Source organism: Microtus oregoni, unplaced genomic scaffold (assembly GCF_018167655.1).
Source record: "Microtus oregoni isolate MIOR12 unplaced genomic scaffold, Mior012 000033F_ref0000390, whole genome shotgun sequence".
NCBI lineage: Eukaryota > Metazoa > Chordata > Mammalia > Rodentia > Cricetidae > Microtus > Microtus oregoni.
Window position 1 is genome coordinate 11,629,665 of NW_024543092.1, and position 12,639 is coordinate 11,642,303.

Here is a 12,639-nt window from a genome sequence, read left to right on the forward strand (position 1 = left end):
GTTCAACTGGTGACCTGCCCTCTTAGTGTTTCTGTGTCTGTGATGAAACGCCATGACCATAAACAACCTGGATAAGAGAGAGTTTGTTTTGGCTTTCAGTTCCACATCACAGTCCATCACAGAAGGATGTCCGGGCAGGAACTCAAACAGGGTAGGAACCTAGAGGCAGGAGTTGATGCAGAGGCCATAGATGATGAGTGCTATGCCTACTGTTGTGATCAAGTATGGTGTAGACTTCTTCTTCCAGTGACCCATTAATATGATCATGTCTGAACTAAGGTGTAGCCTCCTCCAAGGACCTGCTAGTGTGGTCAGGTCTGTGTTCATCTGTGGATGTCTCCTATTGACCCACCATTGTGGGTTATCCTAACTACCCATCATTATTATCACATTTCCAGATGTAGTAGATGCCTCTTAACAGCCCAGATTACGATCAGTTCTGATCTCAGATATGGACAGCATTTTGCTGCCTTGGATTACAGATGATCAGGCCAAGTTCTCCATCCCGAGGACACAGCTCTCTCTCTGTAGAATGCTGTGCCTTATTTGTTTGACCCTTAGGATAGCCAAATAACTTGAAACTGCAAGATGCCATCGGGATTTGCGACCCATGGGAAACTCCCCTTTGTCCTTTCCCCTGATCGATTGAAACTGAAGTTTTAGATCATTTTGAGAGTCTTCCTAGAACAAGCCTGGTTCTCGTTAATATGATCGCTAGTGTTATATACACGATCTCTACCTTGGTTGACACATTGAATTATGGACAGTCAACATTTCCTCTTCTTCTTCGGGATGCCTTCTGCTTTTGTAGCCTGTGTTCATAGTTGGGTTTGTGGCAATCTAGAGTCATCTCAAAGCTAACGTCTAACGAGTGACACTGCTCTGACGCAGAATGTGTTTCTTGTACTTCTCAAGGAATTTTTTTTATCTTTTACTGATTCCTTAAACACAGATTTTGCACATTCCATCTATATTGTGAAAATGATTGCTTCGTTGAGTCATTGACCAATGAATCTATTTACTATCACTATTTACCAAATCAGTGTTTGATTTGAGGCACCGAAAAAGAGAGGGAAAATATTCAACTGAACGAATAAGGTAACTCATAGCAGCAGAGGCCAAGTCCAGGCAAACCTCTCATGTTTAGAACAAGAATAAGCCATTTCAGGTTTCTGAACTTTAAGAGTGGCTGTAAGACAGTCATTCATGATGAATGAAATCTTCAACACTGCAGGATTCTTCTTACAGCCACCGGAATGACTGCAGATAACAACAGCAACAAGAAAGGTACACCAACAAGTTTGCAAGAGAAGACAAAATGTAAATGTCTACTCTCGTCAGAGCCATGCAGCCATGATGGGAAATGACAAATTGTGTATACCTTTTAACTACGGGGCTAGGGAAATAGGACTGCGCTTGCTGAGCAAACATGAGGGCACACGTTCAATACCTGCCACTTACACAAAACCTGGCGGGGTGACGTGTGCTTGTAATTCCAGTGCTGAGGAGGTACAGAGAGGGACAGTCCTTCGGGCTCAACTGACAGTCAGCTTATTCCGATGGGCAAACTCAAGTCCCAGTGAGAAACTTTGTCTCAAATGGCAAGGCAGGTGGTTCGTAAGGAAAAACACCTGGGACTGACCTTTGATTCCCATATGTATTTGCATACGTGTGCACTTACACCTGCACCCACAACTATACACTAACATGCATGCTCACATATACATACCATATACTTAGGATTATCTTATGTTCTCGTGATTTTGTTTATGAATATCTGAAAGAATGAAAATCTGGGTCTTGATATAATATTTGCATAGCCATGTTCATACAACATTGTTAACAATAACTCAAAGGTAGACATTACCCATATGTATGTATGTTTATATGTATGTATATATACATATAAAGTATATGTATACTTGTATTTGTATATGGGTATCTAATCACGTACATATTCACACTCTCACACACTTATAAAATAAATGAATAAAGGGTTAAACCAAGTATATAAAATATATACAATGGAATATTATTTATTGTGAAAAGGGAAAGAAATTCTAGCCCACCCATTGGTGCACACCTGTAATCCATAGGTTGAGAATGTAGGATCAAGAGTGTGAGGCCAGCTTGGGCTTCATTGTGAGTTCAGGGTCATTCTGGGCTACAGAGCAAGAGCCTATCTCCAAAACAAACATCAACAACAACCAATGAAAGAAAAAAGAGAAATGAAGACTTTAGCACATGCAAACACATGGATGGAAATGAAGCATATTATCTTACATACCTACGCTAGACCCCAAATACTCAGATACTTTACCATTGCATTAGATGAAGCTGTTAGAGCCGTGGAATCCACTGAATCAGAAGGTAGAAGGATGGCTGAGAGTAACCCAGGGAAGCGTTATTGTTTAATGTATATGGTTTAGTGTCAGGAGATAAAAAAATTCTAAAGATAGATTGTACATCAACATGGATATACTTAACACCACTTGACACTTGAAATGCTTAGCCCTGTAACTTCTGCTATGTGCATTTTCCTGTAGCCAGAAATAAATAAATGCAGGGCAGTTGTTCTTTCAACTGTGTGGGTGTTGGAAGCAGAACCTCTTCCCAAGCCCCGCACCCTCCATGTTTTTTTTTTTTTTTTTGCTTTCTGTTCCCTAAAAAATAAAACCGTTTACTAACAAGGACTTGTGGTTTGTTGACTTTGTTGAGAGAGAGAGAGAGAGAGAGAGAGAGAGAGAGAGAGAAGAGAAGAGAGTGAGAGAGAGTCTAGATTTAAAAAGCAAACATATGTTATCACACCAAAGGCTTGTCTCTAGTGAAAATAACAAGGCTCTGCGCAGTATAGGTGATGTGGACGACAGTGCCATCTGGCTCACAGGCTCAAAGCAACCTCTTGAGGTCCCAACTGTGGTTTTTGTCTATTGCCTGTTGCACGGATTGGAATTTCTTCTGTGTTCCTTCCTGCTGGATGTTGGTGGAGGTTGGTGGGTGAACCTATTTTCTTCCCTGCCCCATGCAGCCTCAGGTTGGATCTCAGCTCTTGGATCCCCTGCCTTTGTCAATTCACCCTCTTCTTTTATGGGTGAACACGTGGTACCAGGATGAGGAGAGTGCTATTGCCCTTGAGTCTCATCCTGAGTTTTACAAGGAAGTGTTCCCCTCTTCCTTGGTGCCAGTGAGATGGACCCCTGTAGCTTTATACATATTGTCTCACTGGGCTGCCCTGGGTTTCAATCAGGAAGGTTGAAAACACTGTCCCAGACCTGTGGGGTGTCTGCCTGCAGGAGGGTGCTAGCCTAGCTCTGTCGGAGCATGGACCTTGCTGGACTAGGCCTTGAGAGTGACACCCAGACATGTGACATTCTGTTTACCTCCCGAGGCTCATGAATCCCTTTCCCTCCAGAAGGAAATACTTCAGTTTAGAAGGCACCTTGCCATTAGGAGGAATATGCCACACAGTGTGAACGCATCTCTGTTTCTTACACTGAACCACTTTGATAAAACCCAAAGCCTGGTTGTGATGATCTTGACCCTTCACATCCCTGCTGCTGTTGCAAAAAGCACTGTGATGACCTTGACCCTCCGTGTACCCAAGGTATCACAAGGGACACCTGCCACTTTCACTGGTCCTGTGCCACTGTCCATGGTGACAGCTGTGCTGCTGTGTCCATGACCCACTCTCCTGGCGTGGTGATGGTGATCGGGTGACATGTGACAGCCACATGTCTGGATCTTCTCAGCACTCTTTGAGCTTCACCCTGTTCTCACTACCATCAGACTCCCTGTATTAACCTCTGGCTTCCAAGATCCAAGTGCTGAGAGCATGCCATGGACAGGAAACCTTACTGATAATGCATAGAGCCCAGCATCCTGTTCTGTATATCGTTTCTATAAGGCACAGAGAAAGAGACTCAACCTGGAGACATCACTTTTTATGGGAAGACAATTCAATGGGGGGATGAGCTGCTCAGGCATGCTTTGTTTTTCTTTACATTCAACCCAGACTTACGAGCAATAACGACAGGAGGAACCTGGGGCTACCATAGTTAACAGTAATACCACAGTTAGTTTTCTTCAGCTATGGATTGATGCGACAGCATGGTTCTTGTGGGCAGGTCTCTCAGCTTCAGATGGTGTCATGTAGGGTCTTCATTTGTGTGTTTAACTTTTGATTCAGTTTGATTTTCTATGAGAGTTTTGTACATCGTATTGCAGTTAATTAACTTATTGTCTCTCCATATATTTTGTGACTTTGTGACATATTAACTTTTTTTCTCAATTTCTTCTATGTTCCTAGGTTCCAGGTTTTTTTTTTCAGTTACTTGTAAACAAACCTGTGCATCCTGAGCACTAGTTGCTTAGGGGTCAACTCTATTTTGCTATCTATATAGGTAGTTGGGAGAATATTGATTTATTTTGCTATCTATATAGGCTATTGTGAAGATATTGATCTACTTTGCTACCTATATAGGTGGTTGGGAGGATATTGATCTCTTTCCAGTATGTACTATCCATTCATTTAGTCAGTCAACAAACTTGTATTGAGTGTCTACTGTGTGATGGGCACTGAACTAGAGGCCAACAATTATTAAAGTAAAGGGGACTAAATTTGGATCGGGAGAGATGGCTTATCAGTTAAAATCACAGACTGATCTTGCTGAGGACTGGAGTAGGATTCCCAGTACTCATACTGGGCAGCTCACCAAAGCCTGTAACTCAAGTTCCAGGGGGACCTCATCACCCTGGCCTCCACAGACACTTCCATGCTTCCCTTCATTTACATATATGTATCTGTGCACACACACACAAACACACCCAATTAACAATAGCGATAAATATATTTTAAAAAGACACTGTTTGCCCAGTTTATAACTGTTCATCAACTACTCCCATCACCCAAGGCATTGAGTTTATCATCTTAAATATTCATAGCTGCTTCTTTCTGGCTTGAATCATGCAGAGGACATTGGCAAAGAAACAGCACAAAGATTGAAGATTGAAAGGGGAGTCCAACAACATGAGGATAAAATGGAAAGGACGGGTAACAGAATATGAACAAGAATTGGAAGCTTCGAGTCAGTGCTCTCTAAGGATCATTAAAAAGTAAAGAAATCCTATTTGATGCTCCCAACCTCAGAGCTAAGTTATTTAGAGTGGAAAAAGTTGCCCAACTCAGCTGTACTCAAACCAAGGAGCCGATGTTTTGTGAGCTTTATGGCCTATGTAGTTTATGAACCATTAAAATATTGTATACAATATTAATGAGGAAGAAGGGCAGGGGAGGGTTATGAAATATGAGCTGAAAGGAAGGCCAGGGCTATGAGGGGAGGACCAATGAGCATCCATGAGGCTTTGCTGTTTGGGACATGGTAGGGATATGAAGCACGAAGCAGAAGCTTCCTCAACCAAAATGTCCTGGGAGCTTTCTCCACATTAGTTGACTCTGCACATCCAATTCTCTTATAGCATCTTTATTTGACTGAACATGTCTTAAATGTCTTGGGTCAAAATCATGTCAGCTGTTTCCAGGGTCAGATGAGAAATGCAAACTTACTCTTCTTGATTTCATGTGTTTGTTCTCAGCTAGGGACTGTATCTTTCAGTTTGTATGAGCTCTTTGCTAGTCTCTTTCATTCCGAAGACCCTTTTGGGAGTCTTAGATTTGATAACTATACTTTTGTTTTCTTTATCCCAGTCTTCATATAAGATCACACACATACACACACACACACACACACACACACACACACACACCAAAACAAAAAAACATCCTTCACCCTTACCTCCTCACTCCATCCACCTCCATCCACTCTTCCACCACGGGTTTAAGGTAGCTCTAACCTCCCCTTGAAGGTTCTTTCTCAAGCCAAATTCACATCAGCACTTCTCTTGTTGGATTTCTCTGTCCTATTTGACAGACTTGAAGACAAACTCATTTTGTAAAGTGTTCTTAAATCTTTTTTTGTCCTCCATTTTCTTGGTTCCTCCAAAGCTCAGCTTTCTTATTGTGTGTTTTCAACTTCATTCTTGGGATTTGCTCATTCCACGAAGGCTGTAAAGGTTGGGGGTAACCATCTGTGTTCCTCAGCTCTTCCTACTCCATGTGTCTGAATACAGAAACCTCCATCTTCAAATTGTAGTGTCAGGCTGTAAAAATGGTCACCCAGGGTTACCCGAAAACAGACAAAGGCAACAGAAGAATTTGAATTGTTATTGTTTCCCATGTGTCGTCTCTACAGGTCATGATTTCACCCGAGATCCAAATCCTCCAGCTGCTGTAGGCTTTGTCTCCCTTTCCTAAAGACCCTTTGTGGGCCTAGAATGGGAATGAGATTGGTCTCTCTTGGTTCCGAATGAATTGTGAATCTCTGAGAAAATGAAGTTTGCTAGAAACCTGCTAATTTCATTTTGTTCCTTTATAGATAATTTGTTCTGGGGTTTGCAATCCATTTCTTAAGCAAGTTTCTGAAAAATAATTTTTCTTTCAGGTTAATATAACAGGCAAATACTTTTTCCAATGGAGTCAGCAAGAGACAATGAAAGATCAGTGTATATTATGGATCATTATTTCAAAATGTCAGAATTAAGTGGGTCCACTACAACCCCCGCCCCCAGGTCTCTTTCTCTTTAGAGGAAAATGTAAGGCATGCTTCTCAAACGCTAATGGGATTCACTGTGTCTTCTCCCATCCTACCCCCAGGTCCAATTCTGATATTCGACGCCAGAGTGGCCGAGAAAGACTGTCCAATAATGGCGAGAAAGGAGGCATGGCCGTGGAGTCTGCCAAGGAGACTCGCTACTGTGCCGTCTGCAATGACTATGCGTCTGGCTACCATTACGGAGTATGGTCCTGTGAGGGCTGCAAGGCTTTCTTCAAGAGAAGCATTCAAGGTAATAGTGTGTTGTCTACAAATTACTCTATTCATAGCCCGAAAAGCAGAAGAGAACAAGAAAGGAAGACAAGCTCTTTGTTCAAAGCCATTTGTACCAAACATGACTATCTAGGAAGTTCCTCTGTTATCCTTGGTAGAAACCTGGAGGAGAGAGATAGACTCCCAGGAGAAATGGGTGTGCCAGCAAAGCTGCAGCTGAGAATTTCTGCTTCCTCTTGGCAAGATGCAGACAGCTTTGAGAAGTTTTTCTCGAAGAATTAGTAGCTGGATCTCTGGTGCACAGAGAACTATCTCTGGCTTGATTCAGGGATGGCAGATGTACATTCTTATTCTGTTAAAAACTAAGCTTCTACGATGTCGTGTGGTCTTATTGTCTGCATGTAATCATCCTCGGCCTTGTCCAGGTACATATTCTGTTCTGATATTTGCTCCAGACTGATTCTGATTCAAATTGTTCTTTTCCCGTCTTACGTCTTTCTTGACTCAAAGGATGACATGACCTTTTGGCTAGCATAAGCAGACTCAATGTCTGATGACTTATAAGAGGGACATGCCATCAGTACCATGTAGTTACTAAGAACCAGCTGTACCATTTCATTCTCTTGTCTGCCTCAATCATATTTTTGTATGTAGCTCACCAAGTGCAGCTTTTCTGACATCCCATCAGCTATAGGCTACTATTATTTCAGAAATGCCAGTCCTGTTACATCATACAGAATACCAATGGAAAATGTCAGTCATTTTGACTACTGAGGATATATGTGCCGAAACCCTCTTGACAGGGACAGAGGCCTTGTTGGTGCTTTGGGCTTACTGAATTCCTGTTTTGTTTTAGCTGTGGGGTGTTTTTTTTTTTCTCTTCTGACTCTGTTACCCTTAGAGCTTAGTGAACCAAGGTAGAGAAATACAAAGGCTACTTCTGTGATTTCTTCTACGGAAATGCAGACTTAAGGAACTCATTGAGAGCCAGAACCTGCTAGATTAATAGACTCTGACCCAAGAAGAGCGTCTCAGGAACTTTCTTCTGTGGCTCTTCACTGCTCAGATATGGGGCAATGACCGGGGGATGGTACACACATTTATCTTTCCTCCACAGCTGGGAGAACATTTTAAAAAGCTGTTCATATCTTAATAGAGTAGCCTGTGAGGTCAAGGTGGTCCATTTTAAAAGCATTTTCCTTGACACTTATTGCTTTCAACATCTTTTAGAATTCTGCAGTGAGACTTGGACTCTTTTGTCTGTGTTCCTACAAAAATTAATGATATTCTCCATAGCAACTCTTTGTATATATCGCTGTGTTTGAACGTATCATATACAGACCATTAATTTTAATAGCTGATACCATTTTAATTTAGAAAAATAAAACTAAATCTGGATTTAGGTTAGTATAAACATTATAGGCCTTTTGACAGACATCTGAATTTGTGGTTTTACTTTTTATTTTATTTCATAAAATTCAAATTCTCATTATTTTCACCAATAATATTATTACACACAAAAACTCAATGAAGAAAATTTAGGCGTTTAAAAACAAGTTTTGAACACCAGGGAAATTGCTCAGTAGTGAAGCATTTGTCAGAAAAGTGAAGGTTGGAGTATGGGTCCCCAGAATCTATGTAAAAAGCCAGGCACCTACAGCCTCTGCCTATAATTCCAGCCTGAGGGAGGCAGAGATGGGGGTACCTGGGCAAACTGGATGGATAAACCAATTAGAATTGGCAAACTCTGGCTTTGATGGAAGGCCTTGCCTCAAGAAACAAATAAAGTGGAAATTGATTGATAAAGACACTTGACATCAACTTTAGATCTTTACACATATATCCCCATGAACATACACACACACATGAAAAAGATACGATTAGTGGATATGCTCAGCTATGCAGCTGAATAAATCATTTAGTGAAACTGAATTTTTCACCAGCAAAAATCATTTAGGGCAGTAGTCACAAAGATTTTTATTTTAAAGGTCAAGATAGCGATCACTTTGGCTTTTGCAGGCCACACTGCTTTAGGGAGAGAAGCGGGAATCAGCAGGAGCAGCTTTGTGGGACAATGTGCAAATAAGTGGAGGTGGCTAAGCACCCAAGTAACTGTAAATATGGGTCATTGACCAGATCTGACCTGGGGGCTAGAGTATTGTGATCCACGATTTAATTATCATTTGCACTTTTGTAATTCAAGTGTTATTATGTATGAAAGGAGGTCCTCAGGAAGGAAGATTGTAAACCTAAAGTTTTGATTATTCCAATTTTATAGAAACTTAGTCTGTATTTGTCTGGACATTCTAGGGGGAAGTTGAAAGATATGTAAGACACATTTAACAATCTCCAAAGAGCTGGAATTCCTTTGGGAAACTAGAGACAGCTTCCTTTCATTGTACAGAGAATGAGTGTGTGTGGACAAAGCGCCGCCTGGACATAGATGGCAAAAACAAATGCATGCAATTAGAGAAACGATTGCTGGCTGTACATTTGAAGTTGCTGAGATTTAAAGAAACACTAGGAATGTTGTTTTCATAATATATGTATTCCATTATGAGCATGCTAAATAAAATATCACCAAGCTTAGTATTGACTTTAAGCACTAAGGCATTAGGGCAGAAAACAATATAAACAAAGAAACATATACTTACACAAACACGGAAGAAAATATAAACATTTTATTAGCACAGCATTATCTCAAGTTCAGATATATGATAAGAATTTCACTTACTTTTTAGAGTCAAAATATATATCTCTTTTCTCCATTTACTATAACAGACTAAACAGGATTTCAGTAAAATTGTATCACATGAAGGAGCATTTTTTTAAAAATTGGTTTTGAAGACTTCTTATGCATTATGGTGTGGTCATATAAAAGATTTCCAGAGCAGAATAATTATTGAGTCCAAAACTCTGAAAGAAGCTTAGAAACAAGGCCGAGCTTTCGACATAGCATAGGACCTAATAATGATTAAGGTCACTGTATTTGTTAAGGTCATGTATTTATTGGATTCTCGTTCTACAAAAAGCACAGTGTGTAGACCCGGGGATATGAAGACAGAAAAAGAACTAGTCCCTACTCAGACTGAGCTTATAAAATAGATCAGAAATGAATAAAAAAAAAACCCTAGTAATTAAATTCAGTGTGACAAATGCCGAGGTAGTGGTGGATACTGACTCTCATAGGGATCTAAACTTCATTCAGTCCCAAAGAATAATAAGACTCTCTGAGAGTCTTATTGATTCAAATTAAGCCTGAAGCAAAGCATCAAGAGAGCAAAGCAAAGGGAGGCAAGAGTAAGTGTTTGTTTACTCATCTGGGTGAGCCTATGATTGAGATCCAGAAAACCTACAGACTAGAGTTCTGCGAATAACAATTAACAATGCTGGTTTGCTGTCATTGTAAATAAGGATGCTCCTGGAGCCTGTGCATTTAATCTGAGATTGTCAAGGAACAGCACTTGGTTTCTTTGCCATCTTGGTAGTATTTCCTTATGCTTCATCTGTTCCCAGCTCTGTGAAAGAAGAAACCAGGCAAGAGCAGCAGGTTTCTAGTCCTGTTTGCTTGATAATGGGGAACTAAAAGTTCCCTGAACTCCTGTGGTTGTTTGTACATCACAGTGACCCTCAGACACATTAAAGGGTCGTGATGGGTCTGACTCATGGGTGGACGGCCTGAAGATGCCAGGCTCTGCTTGTTTTCCTTGTCACTTAAGGAGAAAGCTGGGAAGCTGTGTACATCAGATTGCTCTCTCTCCAAGTGTTTTGGTTGAAGAGGCAGTGTTGGACTTGAAAGCATACACATTTTCTTCCCCTGTTAGTGCACAGCCTTGATTACTTAAGGAACCAACTGAGTAATGGCCTCAGTTGGATGTATTTTTTTTAAAAGAAGCAAAATAAAGGATCCCATTTAAGTCAGGGAGATGAAGCTGGATATTTTATAAACTTATTGATCCTTGAAGACTTAGAATTGTTTCTTTACCCAGAGACTGTAGACTGAGCTACCCAATCAGGTTATAACTTCAGCCATCAGGTTTTACCTGAGGTTTTATTGCAAGGAGAAAACATTCTAGCAACCCATCACTCCTCTTCCATTGTAATTCCAGAACAACAGGGCACAGTGGACATGCCTATATAACATTGATCTTTGCAATCACCACACTCTGATGGTTGTGTGGAAAAGTTGCTCAATATCAAATCAGACACACACGATGAAGACATGTGTAAGTGCACAAGTAGCTGGGACAACGGGGAAATGGTTTCACTCTGATGTCTGATTAATGTTTAACGCACTGGGGGCCTTAAATCCAGGAAGGACAACCTGGAGAGAGATACCTGAGCTTTAGAAAGCTTGAATGTAAAATCATCCAGCACCCTGGATAGCTCCTGCAACAGCTGTGGCGGAGAAACAGATCTACTTTTTTTCTTAAGATCTTCAAGTTTGGGGTTGGAGAGATGGTTCAGTGGTTAAGAGTTTTGAACCCTGGTTCAACTCCCAGCATCCCCACAGCAGTTCACAACTGTCTATAACTTCAGTTCCAGAGAATACGGCACCGTCACACAGACTTACATGCAGCCAAAACACCAATGCACATCAAATAAAAATAAATCATTTAAGAACCTCAGGCTCACGCAGGAGGCTCTGTGTGCTTTATATAGATCTGTTTCTTCAGTCTTGGGGGCTCACCTCTGTCCACTCAAGAGGGACCATGTTCATATTCTTTATCTCTTTCTGAGTGGTTGTGGTCATCTGTATTACGGCTGGGAGTGGAGAGGCATCTAGGTGGCCATGGTCATCTGTGTTAGGGTTAGGAGTGGAGAGACCTATTTCTTTGCAGGTTTATTTTATTTCTGGCATATTTTAGAGATTTGTCTGAAATTCTGCCAATGTAGAGGGAATATTAAATCTTTGTTCTTCGCCTTCCACACATAACCTTTTACACTCTGGCTCCCATGTAACAGCAAGAGAGATCTATTACATTGTTAGTTAAATCATGTGATTCTGAGCTTAAAACTCCCAGTGTCCTTAGGTGAAAACTTCCTTTATCGAGTGTGAAGAGGTGACTCAGTGATCAAGCATGCTTACCGCTCTTCCAGAGGACCCAGTTTGGCTCCCAGAACCCACACCAGACAGCACACAACTATCTGCAACTCCAACTTCTGGGGATCTAACACCCACTTCTGACCTCTGTGGACATCTGCATTCATGTTACACACACACACACACACACGAAATTGTAAAAATTACTGTCATTCAGCTGCTGTGGGCTCTTTTTTCTTTCTCTTTTCTCAATATGAGGAACTATTCCATCTTCAGGACCTGAGTGGAGTGGATGTAGTTTTCCTTACTCTCTTTGTTTAGATTACCCAGGCATTTTCTTGACCAGCTCCCCCCTTTACATATATGGTGTACGTGTGTGTGTGTGTGTGTGTGTGTGTGTGTGTGTGTGTGTGTGTAGGCTCCAGGCAGACATCAGGCTCCTCCTCAATCACTCCTCACATTGCATTTGGAGGGAGGGTCTTCCTGAACCTGGATTTCTCTGTTTTGGCTAGTCTGGCTTGTTAGTTTCTTCTGTGGATTCTCTCTCTTTGCCTTCCATGTGCTGAGATGCAGACTGACTACTTCACGTGGATTAGCTTGGCAAGGGAGGTGTGAATGAAAGTGGCCCATTTGATGGGTTTGGAAAGACACCAAAGGTTTCTTATAGGCAATAAAATTTTTGTAGAAAGGACTGGAGAAGGGGTTCAGTGGTTA

The 12,639-nt window shown here is 41.2% G+C and overlaps 1 protein-coding gene across 3 annotated transcripts in view; it reads left to right on the forward strand.

The window, feature by feature from the left end:
- Positions 1 to 12,639, forward strand: part of Esr1 (estrogen receptor 1) — a 256,296-nt gene that overhangs the window by 26,703 nt on the left and 216,954 nt on the right. For 2 of the 3 annotated variants that reach the window (XM_041680333.1, XM_041680334.1), the window contains exon 2: positions 6,710 to 6,900. In XM_041680333.1, the coding sequence (XP_041536267.1) occupies positions 6,710 to 6,900 (191 nt within the window). Of the gene's footprint in view, positions 1 to 6,709; positions 6,907 to 12,639 lie in introns of all 3 variants that reach the window. The other variant, XM_041680332.1, reaches the window with a different exon arrangement.